The sequence below is a fragment of the Rissa tridactyla genome, chromosome 8, assembly GCF_028500815.1.
Source record: "Rissa tridactyla isolate bRisTri1 chromosome 8, bRisTri1.patW.cur.20221130, whole genome shotgun sequence".
Taxonomy (NCBI): domain Eukaryota; kingdom Metazoa; phylum Chordata; class Aves; order Charadriiformes; family Laridae; genus Rissa; species Rissa tridactyla.
The window spans coordinates 16,463,458-16,484,886 of NC_071473.1; the positions used below are offsets into that span (position 1 = coordinate 16,463,458).

The window sequence follows — 21,429 nt, forward strand, 5'->3', positions numbered from 1 at the left end:
AGCCAGCATCCCAGCCAACAAACGGCAGGGATGCTTGGGATGCTCGGGACCAGCAGCGTCCTTCCTTGCCGCAGAGCTCGGGACCCCTGGCACGGAGCAGAGGGCAGAGAGAGGGGCTTCGGTGCAGGGGAAGCTGCGGGAGCCTCGGTCAGACGATGGAGCTTGGGAGCTCAGCGCTGGCAGCCACCGGCCAGCGACAGATGGTCCCAGCGCTCCAGGAGACAGCGCCTGCCACGCGGCTCCCTCCGGCTTGATCCAAATCCAAGCCCCGGAGTGAGATTTTCATGCTGATGGACTGCAGCGGGAATCCGGGGTGTAAAACCAGGTCACGGAGCCCCCGGCGGGGGGGTGGGCAGAGGCGGGTTGGCCCCGCTGGGTTATCTAACTCCAGCCTCCATCCGCACGCTCCCTTCTCCCGCTCCATCTGCAGCGGGACAGGGCAGCAGGCAGCACCCCGGGGCAGAGCCGCGGCCAGCTCAGCCATCAAAGCACCGCCAGGACACCTGGATCCTTCCCCAAAAGGGAGGTTTCTGCCTTTGGGAAGTCACGCAAAGGGCTGCCAAAAAAAAAAAAAAAAAAAAAAAAGATCCCGGGAGTCTTGCGTCACCTCAGCTGCGACAACAAAAGCAGGGCACCATTTACAAACAATGCAAAAGAGGATTTATTGAAACCATTCCGGTTAGACCAAGTCCTGTAGGGCACAATTTGCAATAAGTTAAAGAACCAAACCAAACAGTCTTAGTGTTAAAAAACACACTAATACATAACACAGTGATATATGCCATCATCACCCATCTGAGTTATTGAATCAAGGCACAAAGTCATTCATTAAATACTGCAAAAAACCAATTACACAGGGAAATAAGCTGGGAAAAAGGACTTGTTTTGTTAAGAAGGTGCTGGTTTGGCACTGATGCATTTAATTGAGCTGCCAGAGGGAAATCTGCGTTCCCAAAGTATCTGGAAACGTTAATGGACAACTTAAAGCCAGAAAAGCCCCCGTCAAAGCTGAAAATCCAGCTCTCCTGGAGGAACATTCAGTGTGCCTATGGGAAAGGTCGGGTCTGGGTAGGGACTGAGTGAGAGCTGAGATGCTGTGATGGCGGTGAGAATACAGCCCGGGCACCTTGCTCCCTGCCCAAGGAATTTCAGTGGGATACAATCCGTATCCAACACACAGACGGGACGAGCACGGGAGCCTGGGGCTCCCGCTGCCGGCTCTGCCCCAGCCCTTGCCACCCCGGTTCTGCGGCACTGGCAAAGGCTGCCGGGCTCGAGGTCTTTTATCGGTGACTTAAGCGAGGAGAGTCTCCCTGCACCCCCAGACTCACTCAGAAAACAGCGTGGAAAGAGAGGAACAGAAGAGGAAACCCACCATTTTGAGTCTGGGGTGCTTTGCAGGGTGTGGGGTGCTCTCCTGGGAGCATCCCCAGCTTCCTGCACTGCCCGGACACCTCAGGACTGGCCTCCACCAGCAGCACTCATCTGACACAGCCCCCCTGACCGCCCGAGCTACAGGTCATGGGGCAGAGGGAGCCAGGGCACCCTTTAGGCAACTACCGGGCCAGCATCCAGGCAGACGAGTGGTGCTCCAGCTCATTTTTTCTGCAAGACCAGGAGAGCTGAAGCTCCCGCCATGAGCCTGGGTGAAAGCGGCTGCCGGAGCCAGGATTTGCCCTGCAGCAGGTTAAAGCTCAGCACTTGCCACAAGATGCTCGACCCTACACAACCCGGCAAAAGTTTCTCATCCCACAGTATTTCTACACACCCCCCCCCCAATCTGAGACTAAGCGAGGGAGGGAGGCAACAGCCAAATGCCCTCCGGCACCACAAAACTGGAGAGAGGTTATTTTTAGGGCGTGTGTTTTCTTGTCCACCTTCCTCTCACCGGTCAGAGGGACACCCAGCAGCATCCGGACAGGGCTCGCGTTTCCGTGTGGCTGGTGTGGGCACTGTGGCTCTCAGGACGGACTGAGCAGCCAATTTAAACCGTTTTCCAGGCTTTGCACCTCGTTTCTATGCTCCGTGCTGGTGCCCACCGAGGAACGGGGCGTACACATCATGCTACAGAAGTCTCCAGGGGAGACATCATCTTCACACAGCAACCTGTCCCGTTCCCTTGGGCTACCAGGCTGGAGAGAGAGAACAGCACCCAAAGATCCTCACCCAGCATCAATTCCGAGGGCAGGGAGGGAGGCTAGAGCTCTCTCCAGAGCTGTGCGGCAGAAACAGCTCATATTGTCACCCTGAGCGGCTCGTGCCTGTCCTACAGCCTGCCCACCTCCTGGCAGAGGGGACAGGGCTTGGAGAAGGCTCCTCAGCAGCTGCAAGGCTGAAAAGAGTATTTGCAGGAGAGTTGGCATTGCCAGTCACACACAGGGCTCCCCAAAGCAGCAAGCCCAGCTCCCAGACAAGGTTCAAGTGCAATTCTACTCTGAAAAAATGTCCTAGATCCCCTGGCACCTCAAAACCAGTAGGAGAGGTGGTGTCCGTACCGGCAGGGACCAGCCAGCCTGGACTTAGTGTGGTTTCCCTATCACCTATCATCGGATCAGGGACAGGGAGGAACGTTGATGCATCAACCAGGGGGGAGACCAGCTCCCTTTCTGTGTCACCAACACCGTGCAGCCTGGCTGGAAAGGAAGCAGCAGAGGAGACAGACACAGGTGACAGGAGAGGGGGCAAATGGAGCTGTTTTGGGAGAAAAGGCCATTTTCTAAATAGAATGACACTTTAACCTGCGCTCTGCTGGCCCGGGTGACACCTAGCCACACCGTCAGCCGTGGCTGGCGTCTGTCACTACACACACCCCACGACTACCCAAGCAGGGGCCCAAAATCCAGGAGAGGGCGATTGCAAATCAACTTGCAGCCAAGCACCTCTCCCGCAGCCAGGAGAGCTGACTCAGAAAGGAAACCCAACACCACACATCGAAGCTCCACTTCTCACGCAAGCACCCAAGAAATAATCAACCCCGGCGTCCCCAGCAAGCATGTGTTTTCCTCCAGACACGGGCTGAGTCAGCGCAGTTCTGCGGGCACAGAAGGATCGAGGGGAAAGCCCTCTTCCCCGAGCTGACGCCACTTCAGTGGTGGTCAGGCACTGAAGTCCCATCAGCTCTGAGGACAGACGTATCGGCAGCTGCCCCCACAGCCTGGGCGTCCCCAGACACTGGGGGTCGCTTCCCCGCCAGCCACGCTTTGGTTTGCAGATCGAGAAAGGCAGCTTCCCGTTTGAATTCGTGATCTGGGTTTGCTAAGAGCACGGCTGCGGAGGAGAGGCAGCTCGGAGACGCCTGGGCCAGGGCAGCCTCTCCCCCTCCCTCGGCAAGCTCACGCTCGGCTGTGGAATCGCATCCTGTAGAGGCGGTCCCGCACGTACTGCTCGCTGTCCACTGCCACCTGGCTCAGCCAGATCACCCTGCTCTCAGAGACATCCTCCTTCAGCTTACGCTTCATCAGAGACACCGGCCCTGGCTCCTCGCTGGGTTGAGGCCCCCTCAACAGCACGTAGCAGGCATGACGGCTCCGCTCAAACAGTGCGGCTGTAACGCAGAGCAGAGGGAAAAGCCCAGCCTAAGGTCTCTGTGTTCAGACTGGCCACCAGACCCAACACCGCGCACCCAGAGTCCAGGAGGTACCAGAAGGCCAGTGTCCTCCTGCGCCTCCTTGCTGGAGGGCTGGAAGGAGAAGACTTACCATTGAATGCAATTATTTGGTCTGTGCTATTGCGGAGCTCCAACAGGACGTTAGTGTAGGAAGGATGGAAAAGATACAGCTTCTGGAGAGGAGCTCTGGATCTCTGCAACCAACAGCACAACTATCAGGACACGGACTCACACATTATCCCAGAGACAATGCCAACACCAGGCTCAGCTATTCCTCATGCTCGACAGAATACATCCAGTCAGATACTTGTCCGTGTCTGCCCAACTCATCCTGTCTGATGCCACTAGTGCTAAGCGTTGGGATTTTGCTTACTGTTTGGTGCTCTCCTCCCCACCCCAACCTTCCTGCAAACAGCAGGCCTGGCTGCCACCGGCAGGAGACAGATTTTTGCCCTAGGGCTGGTAGAGTTAGCGAGGAAAGCACAGGAAGCTCAGCCGGTGCTCAGGCATCCTCCAAGACACAACCTGTCACTAACGCTGTCAGCCACTGCCCCGGAGGGCTCCGTTACGCAGCTGAGCTGCGCATCAAGGCTGCCAGAGACTGCCTTGGTGCAGAGCGAGGACATTCACGTGTCCATGGGAGACCACTGCGTGCAGTACTGCCGCAGGACAGCAGCAACTTCAGAGGCACCCTCTCGCCTCACCTCCAGTACCACACCTAGGCAGGCTCTGGGCAACCCAGTGACTTTGTTCATAGAGCCACTCAAGTTTCTTTTCTCTACTTAGCCAGGCTGAGGATGACAAAAGCTCTTGGTGCCACCACCAGCTGCCAGCGGGGACATTGCTATGGACATCGTGAGGATGCAGATCACACGCAGAGGTCTGCCTGCTTCTGCCTTCAGCAACCCCACACTCAGTGGAAGAGGCTGTGGCATAGAGACGCGAATGTGAACGCCGGGGAAAAGGGTTAGCTCCACCCAATTCTGGCCCAAAGTCTGGAGAACAGCAACCATTCAGCAGCACTGCTCACCGTTTCGTTTCCTGCCATCTGGTATTCACCCCAGATGAGGAAGGCGGAGCGGTGATCAGCAGTAGAAAGCGTGGCTGGCCCAGGGCTCTCCGCTTGTGAGTTCAGCTTCAGGTCCCACTGGACTGCTCCAGACCCGCTCTCAACGATCATAACCTAGCAGGGAAGAAAGGAAAGGAACTCATAGCAAAGAGCTCTAACAAGGCACGAGAGAGAAGTCAAGTCCGCTGTCTCTACCCCACACTGTCTACAGGAACAAGTATCTGACACATGGAAAGATGAGGAAATACTTGAAGCTGAGCATCACAGAGCTGTGAGACCTTGGGCGGGCCACATTAAAGTCACAAGTTTTGCAGCTATTTCAAGGGGTTCAAAGCTCTGTCACTGAAGCCTCTTGCTGAGAAGAGAATTAAAGTGCCTGAGCTGGCTTCAATAACCTGTTGAAAGAGATCCTTTCCCAGCCTAAAGCTTCCTAAAATCAGCCAGAGGGAACACATCCCAAAAGCTGCCCTTGACTCAATGCCTGCTTGAGCCGAGACACGCAGAGAAAAGGGAAGTTCAAAGGAAGAGCGTTCAAACCTTCTTTCTGTTGGGTCCAATTTCACTCTCAAGGACAATGCCAAGAACATCAGGTTTGTAGTAACCAAGCAGCGGCTCACTAAGGGACAGAAAGAGAACGGACAGATCATAACACACCCTGATGGCTTGGGCATACCTTGTTCTTTCAGAGCAGCCTCTGTCCTCCCAGTAACTCTCCCAGTAAGAGACCCGACTGCTGTGTTATTTTAGCCTGGTACCACTCCCAGCTCCGAGCCCAGGCTTAAGACAGCCATATCGCAGGCACGGAAACAAAGCTTTGGGCTCCTCCGTTTCGAAGTGGCTCCAGACATTTGCTAGCAGAGGACACATAATACAATAAGCATGATCCAGAAACAACCACAGAGCAGGCTTTTATGTTTCAAATGATTAAAAAAACCCAGCATCTGCCAGGACACCACTGCTGTTGGGAGCCTGGAAATGCCTCATCCAACCCACATCGGTGACATTACCTCACAACACGGGACACATTGAGGGTCCACAAAGTCTGAAGATTTTGTGCATTGATCAGCGTAGCCATCTCTGAGTTTACAACCAAGATGTTCTCCCGTGACTGCCCAGGAATTTTTGCCAGGTAACGAATGTCTCCAGAGCTGAACAAGGACAGAGGAACGATTACACTTTTCTAGACTGTGGATGGTTTTATTGTGGGGTTTGGGGTTTTTTCCCTGCGCGGTAAATGCCAACAGCAAACCCCAGCCTGCTTTCCCTCCTTTCCTGTGAAACCCTCACCAGACCATCAACACCAGCCCTCTTCCTGAGCTTGGGATGTGCTCCGAGTCCAAAAGCAAGTAGCCAGGGAAGGACAAAGCCACAACAGGCTGCCCTGTCAGGAACACCGGTACCCTCCGATCCACCAGCAAGCAAGACGTAGTCTCACACCTGAGAAGGGATAAGCGGTGCGTAAGGTGGTCAATGTTCTTCTCCCACTGAGGATCTCGCTCAAGTTTGGGAAGCTTAATTTCCATCCCAGTTGCTGCACTGTAGAGATCTTTCAGGGAATACGCGTAGAGAGAGTTTTCTGTACAGAAAAAAAGCAAGAATGAGGGAGATAAGTTACCCTGCCCTTGCTCTGAACTCTATGATTTTCCAGATCTGGCAGATGAACTATATTTTTAGGGCTTGCATCATAGAGTTGTAGTGGTATTTTGAGACTCAAGCCTGCTTTTGAATGCTTTTAACATCTTATCTGTTCGTAATCCAAGTGCTCCACAGTAATCATTTGCTATAAATGACTACTTGAACCTTACATTCTCAGCGTTTTTCAAATAAAATTACTACAGCATGTAACAAACCCCCCTTCTCTTGGCCTTGAATTGCTCTTTCGCTAGGTGAAAGCACGACATAGCTTTTAAGAATGCAAAGCACTCTTTCAGACAACTGTTTAGTAAACCTGATTTCACAGTTATAATCACTTTATCAGGCTGAATTCACCAACAGAACTGTACCTGTATAGAAAAGGAAGTAGGAGGAGGAGTCCAGGTTCAGCCTGACATAACGAGCTTTCCCATCCACGCTCAGGCTTTCAGTGGAGCCAATCTGATTGCCATTTTTTCCTGAATGGATGAAGGTCTTAATCTACACAGGGAAGGGATTAAAAAAAACAAAACCAAAACATAACAGGTTGAAGCTGCATCGCATTGTTACTGCTCCAACTCAACGTTCTGAGCAGCCGGTACTGAACAGCAGCTGAATGGGAACAGCAAAGGCTCGGATGAAAAGTCTCCCCCTGGTTTTGGAGGTGTGGGCAGGAATTAGACGATCCCTCTGCTGTGAACACTTTTGCAAGTTTGAAAACCACTTCCAGCATTGGGAATAAAATAAAATAAAATCTCCTGCCCCCAGATTTTACTGTCTCTGCCAACCACCTCCCCTGCAGGCTGGGACCGCCAAACAGCAAGCCCCAGCTCTGCTAAGGACGGTGAAGATCGATTCAAGCCTACTGAGCAGTGACAACAATGGACGGGACCTAAAGGCAGAAGCAAAGCAGCATATGGACACAGGGGAAACTTGGCTTCACACAGTAGCCCTGCTAAATATTTTAAATGCCCTAATCTTCTCCTTCTAAGGCTGACACAGGTCCAAGGGGATAAAAGGGCTGACAGGTTTCTTTATATTCTTTCTGCAGGGTAACAGAATCCACTAAAAACTTTTCACCCAGGAGAATAAAGGCTAAAATCAGGACCAGATTCAAATGTCTGGCAACAGTCGTGGCCTGGGGAGAGCAATGCACACTAGGGAAAAGAGAAACGTCAGACCGAGAGAAACAGCATCCATCAGAGATGCTGAGTCAGGCAGGAACCCTTCCCTCTTCCTGGGAAGGGAGAGACTGGGAAAGAGAAGGAAATCTGCTGCTCTTGAAGTGAATCTCGAGAGTCTGGCAGGTGACTAAGGGATAGAGTTTGCTGTGGAGAATGAAGAACACAGCTGGAGAGGGAGAGCAACACATCCACCAGCTGTTCCCAGCCTCCCGCACTTGGAGGAGACACATACCAGCTCTTGTGCGTCAGCTTCACCTTGACTCCCAAGCACTGGTTCAGCAGCTGCCCCGGGACAGTAACAGCCAAAGGTATTCATGCAGCCAGTGAGAATTCACACCGCCTTACTCACTGCATTGCTTAATACCTCTATGCACTGCTACAGGCGATATATCCTGAAAAACGTCATATTTTCCCAGAGGTATTTGTGCCGAAGCCTGCAGCAGGTAGGGATCAATAAGACTCTCCAAAAGAGCTGCCACCCAAACCTCCTGCACACAGACCCTTCCCCACGGACGGCTCAAAGCTCTACCATTTCAGGGAACAGCAGTATAACGTGACGTTCAACTTCATCACCTTGTTAGCTACAAAGCTAATCTACTTAAGTTCTGTATCTCCCTTCCGACGAGACTGCCTTTTTCCAAGCTGCAGAGCTCCACTCAAGCTCCCTACATTTTGCGTGATTTCTCAAAAAAGAACATACTTTTACTGAAGTTGACAGAGTGCTCGCCAAGTCCGGAGGGAGGAAGGGATTTCATACCAAGATAGCTAGAGAGGTTAAATGGAAAACAAATCAAAAGGCAGTCTTGCAGAACAGAGACTACACTCAAACATTTCTTGGCCGCCTAAGATTCAAAAAAAAAAAAAAAAAAAAAAAAAAAGGAGCCTTCAGATAACTGGGATAGCAAAAGCAGGGAGGAAAGAAAACAGAAGAGAAACGTAGGAGTCAGAGAGGATAGGATTTCTGATGACTCTGGCAACAACAATCCCTGGGACAGCAAAACCATATTTGCTTATGGAGTGCTCTGGTACAACGAGGACACGGGGCTCCCACCCCTCCCCTCAGACCTGGGGGGAACCGTAACTCCTCTATGCTTTAAACAGGACAGACTGCGCGTGTAGATGATGCTGTACCACTCAATCACGTGTGCGGATTTTTAGTATAAAAACAGTTTTAGCTCCATGACTTTCCCCCTCTAAGAAACAGCAGCTATTTCACTAAATGAACCCAAGCCAGAATTAACCAGCGCAGTGACGCCAGGAAGAGAGCCATGCAAAGCAGACCACAGGCAGAGAGACGAAAGCTATCAGAAAAGGGCAGCGGCGGTACGAAAGCGCTGGCTGTCAGCTGTGTTTTGCTCTAAGAGCCAAACCCGTCAGGGTTTGTTCACTTCCACTTCTCTGAGCAGAGTCCCAGAAAACTGCAAGCTCATCTGGCCTGGGCTCCCTCCACACACAGCGCAGGAACAGGCAGCGAGGGGCGCAGACTGAAAAGGGGGAGGGATTCCTGGCCAGCTTTTTTCTTTCCTTTTTTTTTTTTTTAAAAAAAAAAACCATAAAACGTTTGCATTGATTTGGGAGTAGACCCCAGTTTTGAGAGAACCTACCCCAAACCCACAGATACCAGAGACACTTCCTCTTTGACTACAAGATGGAAATAAAAAACATTCCTGCCATGCCCTGTGGTCCAGCCACGGGGTTTATCACAGTTTCAGAGTGACATACCTTATCTCCTGTAGCAATAAAGATTATCAGGTCCTGAACTCCGTCACTATCCAGGTCTGGAATCACTGACACGGGAGGCAGCACAGTATAATTAGCCCCAAAGTCACTGGACTGTCTCCACCGAACCTCCCCTAGAAAACATTGGGAAACATTCACTAAATATTGGGAAACATTCACTGAAACACACTTCAGGTTGAACGGCTTTTAATGCCCCTGCTCCTCGAAGTACTTGGCAGTAGCCAGACATTTACAGCCCATCAGCACCACATGCTCATCATGGGGTACTTCATGGCATTTCAAATGAGTCCCAGTATCCCCAGTTTCGACCTGTATTGGAAAGTAACTCTAGCTGTCTGCACAAACGCACACAAACTTCCAGGGCACAAAGAGCAGCTTGTTTTTCTCATGTTGTAGGTTAAGCAGCTTCCCAGCATGTTCATGGCACGGAGAATCCTTTTTTTTGTGATCTAAAACCTTGCTGGTCTGTAGTTAAACCTGTGCTGACGTTTTAAGACCATAAAACAGCTGAATTCTGACCACGGAGTTGCAGCGACTCCCGAAAAAGCCCTTTTTTTGCTGCAACTTGCCTCCTGCAGATGTTCCATGCTGACGAGACCGGCCGCAACTCAGTTCGCGTCCCACCTCTCCCGTGTTTGAAGCGCACACAGAGCGCTTTCAAACTTGTTTGTAAATAGAGGTAGGAAAGCTTTGTTTTTTATAAAAACAGTATGTGTGTGGGGTGGGTTTCTCTTCATCGGCTCCAGGCCAATTGAGTGTCTCCACTCAGTACGCTCTGCCCAGGGCCGCTGGCCACTTCCCAGTCACTGTCCAGTGGAATTTGCAGTGGAATTTGATGTAGGGGGGGAGACTGCTGGGGGAGGTTCTTTTTAAGGCGGACTTATGTGACTAACTAGGTGCTCAGAGGGGAAATGCGTACCCTCCCCTTTAAACAGTATCACAGACAGCAATTATCATTTCAGGAATGCAAAATAATCATCTGTTCTTTGCCAGCTGTACTGAAGGCCAAGGAATTACTACCTGACTGCTGTCTGCAATAATTTAAGGCAGGCTGTATTTCCAGTAGGATTCGTCCAAAGCTTTCACTGAAACACTGCAAAAAATACTTGGATTTGTTACTATGACAACAGATACGAAGTAGAAGACTGTCCTTAGGAAATCATGGGAAAGCAAAGAATTTTACCCCCCCCAAAAAAAACAAGCAGGCAAAGGAAGGAGAGAACTTAAGTTTTAAATAACTATATCCTGGCTTCAGCACAGTCCAAAGCTACAACAGTAAGACCGGGCTGATGAAATTCACATTTCAATATAAAAGGCTCCATTCTTTGCTGGTTAGACAGGGGATATAGTTTTGGAGGAAGCATCTCACTCTCTTAAAAGAGCAGTCTGACTTAATAATTGAGACAGGTAACAGTGAGACGGATTCAGCACAAAGGACTAGAGCTTTCATGCTCTAACACAAGCCCCAAACAGCACAAACTGTGAATCCAGTCCCATCCTGCTCCGTCAGCAGGAGATGGGACCATCCTGTCCGAGGTCTAGAGAGCTACGACGCCTCCTCGGAGCCCATGGTCACAGCAGAAGAACAGCAACAGAAGCCAGGATGGAAATCAGACAAGTGCCTGGACAGCAAATCTAACCTGGGCGAAAGGGTTGGGGTTTTTTTTTTTGGTCGGGAAGGAATAATAAAATTAGAATTTAGATGACTAGAGTTCAGCTCTCGCTTCAAGCGGCCGCAGAGGACACGAAGCAGGATTGCTGGCTTCAGGCTGGATGAGGTCCAGACACACGTGCAGAGACTGCTCTCCCGCTCTGCAGCTCACAAGCTATCTGAGATAAAGGCAGGTTTTTCCTACCCAGCAGTGTTAGACCCCTCTCCCATGCCTTTGCCCACTTGTTTACTAAACACTTATAAGGTCCTGACATCCACCGTATGGTGGATGTGAAGAATTATCCCCTTTCGCTTTTTCTGAACCTACCGCTTGACAAAAAGAACCACAGAGCAATGAGGAACTGCGACAGAAAACCATCGTTCCTTGTACTTCCACTTATCACTCATAATTTTATAGACTCATTTCTCCCTGTCGCACAATCTCCAGGCTAGACTTCTGGTTTATTTAGTGATTTCTTGCACGGAAGCAATTTCATACATCTGAGCATTGTGATCCCCTTTCTGCCATATCCCTTAGGAGGCCAGAACGCCTTATCCTGGAGGATAAGGCAAAGAGAAAAGGTGTAACAAAACACTTACTCCTGTCCTCTTCCCTCAGACACGGCTTCTGGCCCTGGCAGAGATGGAATACGAAGCTACATAGACTTTTGCTTTGACCTGGAACCGCTAATCTTAAGCTCTTGTGTCCCAGTTTGCTTGTAAAATAAACATGCAGGAATGTCAGATGTCCCACACAAACAGAAGCACGCAATCCTACACTTTCCTTCTTGTTTGCTCAGGTCACTTATTCTGGCAATGAAGAAAGCAAGATTTAACACAACTCAAATTATAGACAAGCACTAACTTTATCAGCATTTAAAGATCAAAACCACATCAGACGCTTTCAGAAGATAATCTGCCTATCTCTTCTTCAATCTTCCTACAGGCAGAGGCCAGGCAGCCCCAGAGCCCTGGAATCTCACCAATCCTCCACCACCATGAATCATTAACAGCTAAAGATTGTTCTGACTACTGTTTTTAGCACAATGTGATGTAAGTCAGACTTTGCCACTTTAAATACATGTGGCCTATTTAAATACATTTTATTCCGATCTACCCTCCTAACCCCCAGTAACAGACAACTACAGTAAGAAACCCCTTTTAACCGACTTAATCGCAAAAAGCTATCAAATATATCAACTTCTGGGTTACTCAGTTCTCTACCTGAAGCAATTTTTCATCCCTTGATCTTATTTTATCAATGGAATGTTTCCATACCATATCGTCGCTGTGACCTGTGGCTTAGCCTGGTTTCTTCTCTCCATACTTGTGCCATTTCTTTATGGCTGTCTTTAGTTACATGCCTTTGGCTCAGCAGCCACTTTTCTACACTTTGACCTAAAGGCAAGTACTTCATTAATAGTCTGTAAATATCCTGTGCTAAAGCCTATTGATGAGGAAACGGTGTTAAGGTATCTCAGTTGGCACAGAAGTGTTCCAGCTCTGTGTACGTCTACATTTCCATCTACACTGGAAATCAAAAATTACACTAGATTTTTCTCAGATTCCTTAGAGCTACACTTCTTGCTATTTCTCTCTCCCAGTTTCTGGAAAATAGGGTGTGAGGGGTTCAGTCTTAGATACAGAGCACGAGATCCTAGGTATGTTTCCAAGGGAGAACATGCATTGTTTAGAACCTTCGAAACAGTGACCCCCAAAATGGAAATGTATGTCAGGCTTCATCAGCAAGGAAGGTTCAGGGTGCAACAGATGGTCCTACAGAGGTACAGGCACTCCTTAACCTCACCCCGCGTTAGGCAAGATGATGATGAATTTCTCCATCTCTAGGTTCCGAAATGAAGGCAGTTTTCCAGAGGAACCAGGCAAAATCCTGGGCTACTGAAACTCGTGAGTACTTATCCTAAGTGCTCTCCTTAATGACTTTAAAATCATAAATGCCTAAAACTCCCGCTCCTCTTGCCACTGCAGGCACTCCTAGCACTCACACACAAACAACTAAGAAACACTGCGGGTTTGTGTCCAACCCCTGAGAATATAAAGTAACATTCACAGCTAGTGACTGCTCTTCCGGTTTCAAAAGCTGTTGAAAAGTTGTTCTTCTAACACAGTGGCTCACGCAAACCACCACACCAGGGCCCAGCCTTTGGAACAGACAGGCTGAGAGAACAGAGGCTTCTCAACGACCCAGCGAATGGCTCTGGCAAAGTTTTCAAGATAATAAATACTGTGACCACTGTTCGTGTACCAGCAAGTCATGTCACACTGATGTCCCCAGCCTCCAAGGTCTGAAGGTCACCAGGTGAGGAAAGCGAGTAGCATTGTCCCCTGTATGGCAGCAGTGCCGTGCTCCCCACTCACCCGTCCGCAGATCAACCGCCGTAAGGGACACGGGCTTCCCCACCACCAGGCAACCCGGGGCCTCAGCCCCGCCGAGCTGCTCGATGCCACACTGCATCCACTCCACCTCCTCAGCAGCAGGCCTCTCCCAGAGTGCTCTGCCGTTCGTGCCAGACACGGCAGCGACGAAGGCACATGGAGAAGGCAGACCTGAAGAGAAAAGATATCAGACGGAGCTCTACCTACACCTGCCTTCGCCGCTTCGCACCACCCCAGAGCTGGGACTCACCCAGTTCCTCTCACCACCCAGTTAACTTGGTTTTCCCTCCCAGACCCACCGCAGCCTCGCTAATTAGAACTAAAAGAGAAATAACAGCCCTTTTACTACAAGGTTTTCTCTTTCTGAATCAGCTACCTTCATCCAAACAGGATCTGTTGAAGCTGACGCTGCCGTTGCTAGCTTTGAAAGCAAAGACGACATCTTGCACTTTGTCTTCATTCACATCTTCAATAGCGAGAAACGGGAAGGCCACTGCAAAAGAGATGACAAGGCAGGCGCTGGTGAGGATTGCCTCCACCAGCAGCAGAGCTAGCTGGAGCAAAACACAAATTCCTAGAGACCTACTCACTGCCTCTCTCTCGGACACTGTAACTTCAGGACAAATTGGCTTTTGTAGTAAAAAAAGCCATCTACACGAGTACCGAGGACTGGAAGTTAGTGCCAAAGGATTTTTTAAATTTGCTATTCCCCAGAGGATTTGTCTTTTTTTAAAGCCAAGCAGCCAGAATCAACAAAGAACAAACTTTGGTCTTGGTGTGAGCTTGCTGTTCCCGAAACATGAAAAAAAAAACAATCCACCAACAAACAAAACCCATAAAACCCAGCCCCAGAGATTCCATCTTTCTCACTCTCAGCTAAAAGCAGCCTTCTTCAGCTCCAAGTAGCAGAACCTGGGATTTCTGCACTACCACACAAAGCTCCGTCCCCATTGGTGAGCACTATCTCAGCATTTATAGCACAACCAGCACACACCCACTGCGCAGGAGAATAAAGAAAAGCTTTCATAGAAGCGAATGCTGAGCCACCAGGGAGCAGTACCCAGGCTAAAAAGTCGACTAAAGCAACTATAAATTTGTGCAATTTATAAAAAAAAAAACAAAACCAACAAGATGCAATTCCTCTTCTTCCTTTCCTGTGAGCCACGGAGAAAAGTCAGCAGAAGGAGAGGGAAAAGTTAACAGAGGGAGAATGCTTAATTGTCCCCAAACCTCAGCTCAAACTTCAAGGGAACATTTTACAGCCCAAACTTCAACAAAGATTTACTCCCAGATACCCCTCTCCTTGTTCTTTTTTTTTTTTTTTTCCAAATGAAGCCAGCGTGCTACCTTGTTAGTGCTTTAGAGCAGCATCTAATTTCTCCATTAGTTCCTGTAAACACCTCCTGGAAGGCAACGCCAATTATGACAGGCCACTGCTTATCCAGGTCAGGTATTCACAGATCTTGCTCCCAAGGGCAGCATCCCTGCAAGCTTGGCTCCAGATCGCGCTTAGGTAGAGGTCCACAATTCAAATTAGGAATAATTTTTTACATAAGGGATAAGGGAACACATAAAGGAAAGCACATAAAGGAAAAGGACTGTTGGCAAGTGTTTGTTCTGCTACAGCAAGCTCACCTGCGTTGTCGTAGTTTCGGAACCACGTTCTTTCTGAAACTGGCCTCTCTGGGCAAGGAATGATAAAGGAGAAAGCAAACACAATTATCAGACACAGAAATAACGAGATGAAGAAGGCGGCAGTGCGCCACCGGGACAGCCGAGACAGTCGCGACGACTGCTTGCTGACAATTCTTCTCTCCACAGAGTTTTCATGGTTCTCTTGAGCTTTTACATCCTCAGTCTTCAGTGGGTGGATCTCAGCTTCCGAGTCTTTGTTATCCATCACAGCTCATTCATCAGTATTCAGACCCCCTTCTCCCCTTTCACCTGCAACAATGTAAAAAGCAGTTAAAATAGATTTTGGAGTACATAAAAAAATGACAAAATATTCTGTTACTACCTCATATTCAGGCTGGAAATGTTTAATGGCAGGTGAGCAAATCAGTGTATTGTCACACAGCTGGATACAACGCGCCGTTGGTACTGGAGGTCTCCCACATGGAGCACCGGGGAGAGACCCTGGGATGCAGGAATAGCACTATTTCTTCTTCAGAGGAGGAAATCAGCTCTGCTAGACACAGATAAAGGCGGCTACGGGATCTACACTGAATGGACTGACTGGGCTGTAGGTTTCCCTCGCAAAAAAATACGCCAAAAGCTTCTTTTTTGCTGCAAAGACTTCTTGCCACCTCTCGCGTATGTCAGTCTGACTCCTGGCTGGAGAGGTGAAAGGAAACACTTGTGACCTTTATATCCCAACATAAGGCTGTTCCCTACTGTAATGAGCACTTGAGCTCAGCCAGGAGGGCGACAGAGAAACAAACACCAGCATATTCTGTACGGGAACAAACCAAAGTTATTCTACACCTTCTCAGATGAGAAACCACCTGGTAAGTTTAGCAACTCAGCCCTACAGAAGGCAAGAGAGTGATTACTCCCCTCCCCAGAGGAAAAAGACAGCACAAGTTGAGACTAAAATCAGGCAAATTCGACTTCAGCAGAACGGAAGAAGAGCTAACAACTGCTATAAATCACAATCTTGAGCTACAGCTACAATAACAGAGGGGGTTTGTGCTAATTTGTTGTAAAAAGGGAAAAAAAGAAAAAATCCTAGTCGGTTACAGAAGCCTGTAACTCATTACCCACAACAAAAAGTTAATGTTATATATAGTTTCTCTGATAATGCTTCTTAAAAAAAATAGCAGAAGGGAAGAAATAAAGAATAACACATTCCAGTAGCCTTGGAAAAAGCTGCATGACAGTGTCATAAAAAGTTATATCAGAGCAAATAAACATGACAACCGAGCCAATTTTCCATGACCGTGCCCCGGCAGTCATGTGCCTGGATTGTCCGCTGGAGCAATTTACTTCCCCAGCAGAAAATAGCTTAAACTCAGCACCAGCACACAACGCAGCAAGCCGGGGCTTTCAACTCCGACGACAACAGGGCTTGTTACGTCTCCGGTGTCACGCCCAAGTTCATTTACAGGTTCACAGAAACACAAGATGAGAGTCACCCTTGGGAGGCCAGGCTCCTTCAGGCAGCTGCGGCTCAACTGGGGGTCTCACCTCCCTGGGTTGTCCCCGTCCCACCGCAGGAAGAGCTGTGGAGGCTTCTTCTCTTCAGGGTACAAGTCACAGAGGGGACAGACCTACAGCAACGCAGGGGGCGAGCCGGACAGCCAGGCACGCTGCTGTCAACCCCCTAGTTAACTTCAGCGCCTGCTGGACTTACGAAGCTCTGACTCCCTCCAACACCAGCACTCTGGCATTTACTCTACAACAGCACATCGAGTACAAGATCTCGCTCCAGACAATTTAATTCGAGCCGCACAATACCATGCAAATGTGATTAAATCAATAATGTAGAAGTTGTATCTTATTCCAAAGATCTAACTCCAAAAGACCTCATTTGCCCTTCACATCAGTCTACCAGCAACACCAGAGACACCTCCACGAGGCCGTTTCCATGAGACCTTCACGAGGTCTGTTTCCAGACCAACTACAGGCACCTGACAAGGGTAGAAGGGCTCCAGATGGAAAGGGGAAGACAAGGAAGAGCCATGCATTCAGCCTTCCCCCCCCCGACCCGGCCATCGCGCTGGCGATCCGAGCACTGCTCCGCTACTGGAGCCGGCCAAGCACCCGACCTTCAGCAGGTTGAAGGTACGAGGCTCCAGGCGCCGGCTGAGTAAATGGTTCACTGGAGCAGAGCAACTGCCGCCGCAGCAAAAGGGGACGGCAGCAGGAATGGCTTACACAGCCTCCCTTGCGACAAGGCTCGTGTGTCTCCAGCATGCCCGTCTCCAGCCGCAGGGAGAGGTGGATCTTCTCGAACGCTGCAGTAACCAGTGTCCACAGCACAGGCTGCGACAGGGCTCCAGTACAACCCCACCAGCATCCTCAACACAGCCCTCCGCAGCCCCAGTGCAGAGCCAGGAAACCTCCAGGGCACAGCCGAGAACTTCCAGCACCTACGAGACTTGCCGAGAAGAACCAAAACCAGGCTTGTCCCCGCCTCAGTCCATGAGGGCCACCATCTTAATGCTGTATGGAAGGCGTATTTTTATGACTCACTTTAAATCACACCACTGTCATCTAGACTGGGATGAGAACAATAAAAAAAAGTGGTAATTATCCTGACAGCCCCAGCAATTCCCCTTCTTTTGCAGCAATGACCCTAGGAGACACCAATTACAAAGAGCCCTCAATGCCTTTAAAGCAATTCTTTCTCTTTTCTTTCAGGGTTTGAATAATGCCCTTTGCACCCCTGCCAGAGCAGAGGCAGTGCCAGAACAAGGACCACAAAGGTCAATGGCAAAGACTCAAACAATGCAGGAAATCCCATCGCCCGCAGTTGCCAAAGTACATGCTGGCAACATGCGAAACGGTCTGAGCTCCGAACAACAAAGAAGTCTGGTAATCAGTTTAATTGAAGACAAGCAGAAAATGATAGTGTGCGTTTCAGATGATTTTACTGTCCTCTAGAAGCCGGCATTTTGTCTCCTGCTGGTAGAGGACACAATTCACTGGGAAGTTTAATGCACCCAGGCACCTTGCAAGGAAACAGGTGGCGACAGGATCCTGCGCTGCTGCATTATTAACCCAGGCTGCACAAACCAGATCTCATAGCTAGCACCGGCTCTCTGCTTGGGGATGGGAGGCCTCTCACCATGAGAAAACATGGGAGAAAGACTTTATAGAAAAGGAAATAACTAGAGACCGCACGCAACAGAGCCGAACTGAGCCCACAGAGCCCAGGGAGCGCTGCAGTAACGCTAGGGTCTGCATCTTATACAATTTCGTTTGCTGCTGCGCGCGCTTCCATCACTCCTTGAGCTTTAAAGACTACTTACCCGCAGCAACAGGACGAGCTAGGAGCAGTCCCCCATCAGAGCCAAGGAGGAATGAATACCCTTTCCTGTCCCACAGCAGCAACACTGCATTCAGGACAAACACACAGAGTCCTCAGCTTTACTCACCTTCATGGGGCACTGACCTTCCTCCTTTCCCAAAGCGACAGCACGGATTCACAGATCTGATCTGAAGCAAACCAGTGAAACTTGTGCAGCAAGCGGTGAGCGCCAAGCCACAGCCAAATCCAAGAGACAAACTATCATTAGCAGTCAGCTAGAACTGCCTGACAAGCAGAGAGAACCGCATACAGTCAGATGTACGAAGGCTGGTGACAGAAACCTTTCATGTATCAGCGTGATGGAAGTTTTAACTCATTTTCCACCCCTAAAACACCAAACCATAGCATTTGTAATCTCACCAGGCGCCACTTCCTCCTGGAAAATTTCTAGCAATATATCATAACTGAGATTTGATGCTTGACACGCTTATATTTTTCACAGAATGATGAAATCAGATTCTGACGGGCCATTTTAGGAACCCAAACACAGCATTTGGGTGTTCTCGTTCTGTACTTTTCTGTTTTAAGCACCTTACAGCTTTCCTTCATGTCAGCCAGAACCTGTCGAAGCCCCAAGCCACAATCAATAATGACAAAACAGCTTCCAAATTCTGCTCTGAGTAAGATGCAACGTTCCCTTCATGGTTGCCTCCCACGAGGAGACCGTTGAGTTTTGATACGACGCGTGGCAGGGCACTGCGGTGAACCCATCGGGCAGTCACCTGCTGCAACATCAAGACATTAAAAAGTCAGTTTTTCCCTTTTCTGCCATCCCACTTACATCAGGGTCCAGCCACAAGGAAATAACACATCAGATTTCCCCTAAATGAGGAGATTTTCCTCTCCAAATACACTCAGACTGCCCTGCGTACACAAGCTTACACTTTTGCTGGATCATCTGCAGCTCATAACTCTTTGTTGATAAAAAGTCGCAGCCATGGGCTGGCTGCGCCGAGACCATCCTGTCTGACGCTGGGGTACCTCTGCTCCTGCTCGCATCCCTACGGCCTTTGGAAGGACACGTTTTGTGACCCAGACCATACCAAAGACAACGCAGGCACCCGGCTCAGAGATACACCCACATTCTGCTGCTACAGCTGTCCTTTCCCCTCCCCTCACGCTTGCTGTTTTGCCTCTGTTAACACAGGTCTCTTCAAAACACCGGGTTCTTCTTGAATGACACTTTAACCCCCTGGTGCAGACACAACATGTGCCACAGAGCATTCATGGCAAGTGAATTAGAAACTCCTCCAGAGCACAACCAAGGGTCACCTTAGAATGTGATACATCTGTCATTTGTAGGAGAAAAGGCCTCTTTTTACAGGGCAGTTTTCACTACGGTCAGGGGTTCAAGTAGAGAAACTCCACCTGTTTAGTGAAGAGCAAAAGACGATCCAGTACTTTTTCCAAGAGAGTGATGGGAAGAGCAAAACTCTCTTAGGTGAAGACCATCATTAAAGCTGTGCGGAACTGATTATAGGTTAGGCCAGTAATAACAACCAAGCAGCAGAAACGTATGCCATTTATCATCCCAGACCTTACAGTTTCACTGGATCCAAGCCAGTCGCCCTCACCGACAGGAGCAGTAGTTAGCAAGTGGTTTGAATCTCTCACGTCAGAGACATCCCCGCCTCACCCACAGGGCTCCTCTGCTTGCGTCAGAAGCAGGGCGACTTCTCCGCACCGCCAGACATTGAACACAACAGGGACACTCTGGGGAGATCTCAGTGCATGAAAACCCTCTAGAAGAGGCTGTGGTCATTTCACGTAGATTTATTAAAAAGACAGCACATTTTTTAAGCGGAGCACTTGTTCCACAGGTCGCAAAGTCTGTGCTGCCCACTAGGTCCTTCCCGTGCAGCCTAGCGAGGTTTACAGCAGCATGAAACAACAGCCGTCCTCCAGCCACTGTTGTGCTTGTCAGCTGTCTCCAAGAAAAACCTCCTTTCTCCCGCCCCCCAAAAAGGAATTTTCCTTTCCCCCTCTTAGACACACATGCACACAGAGGAAAGATCACTCACAGGCCATTCCACCCACACAGCCAACACCTTGTGGAGTCTCTCAGCTTCCAGCCTCCACAGGCAGACCCTCAAACGGGGCCCAATTCTGCCCCGCGATGTGGGAGGGCTGGCTCCAGTCACACTGAGCCGTCCCTCCCTGCAGGGCAGCTGGTCCCTCTGGTTGAAGCCTGTGACTTCCAGCAATCACATAAGAAGCTTTTGCTTTCCAAAGTAAGAAAAAAAGGGTGGAAACAGGATCACAACTGAATACATTAAAGCCTTTTTCTCTCTGCAAGAAACGCTCTAATTCATGCCTGCAGAGAAGGCTTGGGGCCTGCTGAGGAAAAGAGAAACCTGAATTGAAACCTCTCCAGGAACAGTGTGACACGCTCTGCAGAGGTGAGGGGCTTCTCGTGTTTCTATTCGACTGAAATACAGACCCGCATTTGCAAGTGCTGCGTAAGCATCTCCCCAGGACTCCTACGCAGCCTGCCAACCACACGGGACAAACTAGCTCAGATCAAACGGAGGATTAAAGCAACAAGCTACCTCGGCAGAGTCCCAGGCTTTTACCAAAGGGATTAAATTCTTTCCCAGGCTTCTAGATATGGTTTTTTGGGACAACTTCTTGGGCTGCCGAATACGGACAGCAAACCTCTCCAGCCCCGGGGACAGGTGCAGCAGGGAGCCCTGAGCAGCCGCGGCCTTTCACATGCGAGCAGCGCTGCTCCCCGGCCGGGCAGGCCAGCGCAGAGACCCGCAAACCGCCCAGGATCCCGGGGCGCGCCGGGAGGCCGCACCCGCGGGGGCGACCAGGATCTCGCCGTGCCCGCCCCCCCACCCCCAGCCCTGCCCGCCGGTTCCCCGGGGCCGCATCCCAGCCTCCCCCCTCTTCCTCGGTGGGCCTGTCCGCGGCCGGGCGGCACCGGCAGGCCCGACCCCCGCCCCGCTCCGCACTCACCCCCGCACCGGCCGCCACCGCTGCCACTTCCGCCTCCTCCTGCCGGAAGTGACGCCGCGACGCAAGCGACGGCCCTGCCGCCGCGCGTGCGCGATGCGGCGGACGGGCGGGCGCCATGTTGCGGTGACGGGCGAGGTGGCGGGGAAGGCGGAAGAA

General features: G+C 50.2%; 1 protein-coding gene across 2 annotated transcripts; it reads right to left on the minus strand.

Moving 5' to 3' along the window:
* Positions 1 to 637: 637 nt before the first annotated feature.
* On the minus strand, positions 638 to 21,335 carry FAM234A (family with sequence similarity 234 member A). Of its 2 annotated transcripts, XM_054210433.1 has the most exons (12): positions 21,274 to 21,335; positions 14,916 to 15,224; positions 13,657 to 13,773; positions 13,263 to 13,451; positions 9,215 to 9,345; positions 6,680 to 6,809; positions 6,114 to 6,252; positions 5,684 to 5,824; positions 5,214 to 5,292; positions 4,638 to 4,790; positions 3,699 to 3,801; positions 638 to 3,544 (listed from the first exon to the last, which is right to left on the minus strand). In XM_054210433.1, exons 2-12 carry the CDS (start codon positions 15,178 to 15,180, stop codon positions 3,333 to 3,335), a joined length of 1,659 nt encoding a protein of 552 aa, XP_054066408.1. In that variant the 5' UTR covers positions 15,181 to 15,224; positions 21,274 to 21,335; the 3' UTR covers positions 638 to 3,332. The 2 variants fall into 2 exon arrangements, with proteins under 2 accessions (XP_054066408.1, XP_054066409.1); XM_054210434.1 differs by lacking the exon at positions 21,274 to 21,335 and having other exon boundaries at positions 14,916 to 18,202.
* Positions 21,336 to 21,429: the final 94 nt, after the last annotated feature.

Bases quoted from the DNA above. Each gene is read 5' to 3' on its own strand.
- FAM234A (XM_054210433.1), bottom strand. From the start codon at position 15,180: ATGGATAACAAAGACTCGGAAGCTGAGATCCACCCACTGAAGACTGAG. The intron at 6,253-6,679 runs GTACAGTTCTGT...TTTTCTGTACAG, and splicing joins CTACTTCCTTTTCTATACAG to AAAACTCTCTCTACGCGTAT. The intron at 3,802-4,637 runs GTGAGCAGTGCT...TGTTGGTTGCAG, and splicing joins AGATGGCAGGAAACGAAACG to AGATCCAGAGCTCCTCTCCA.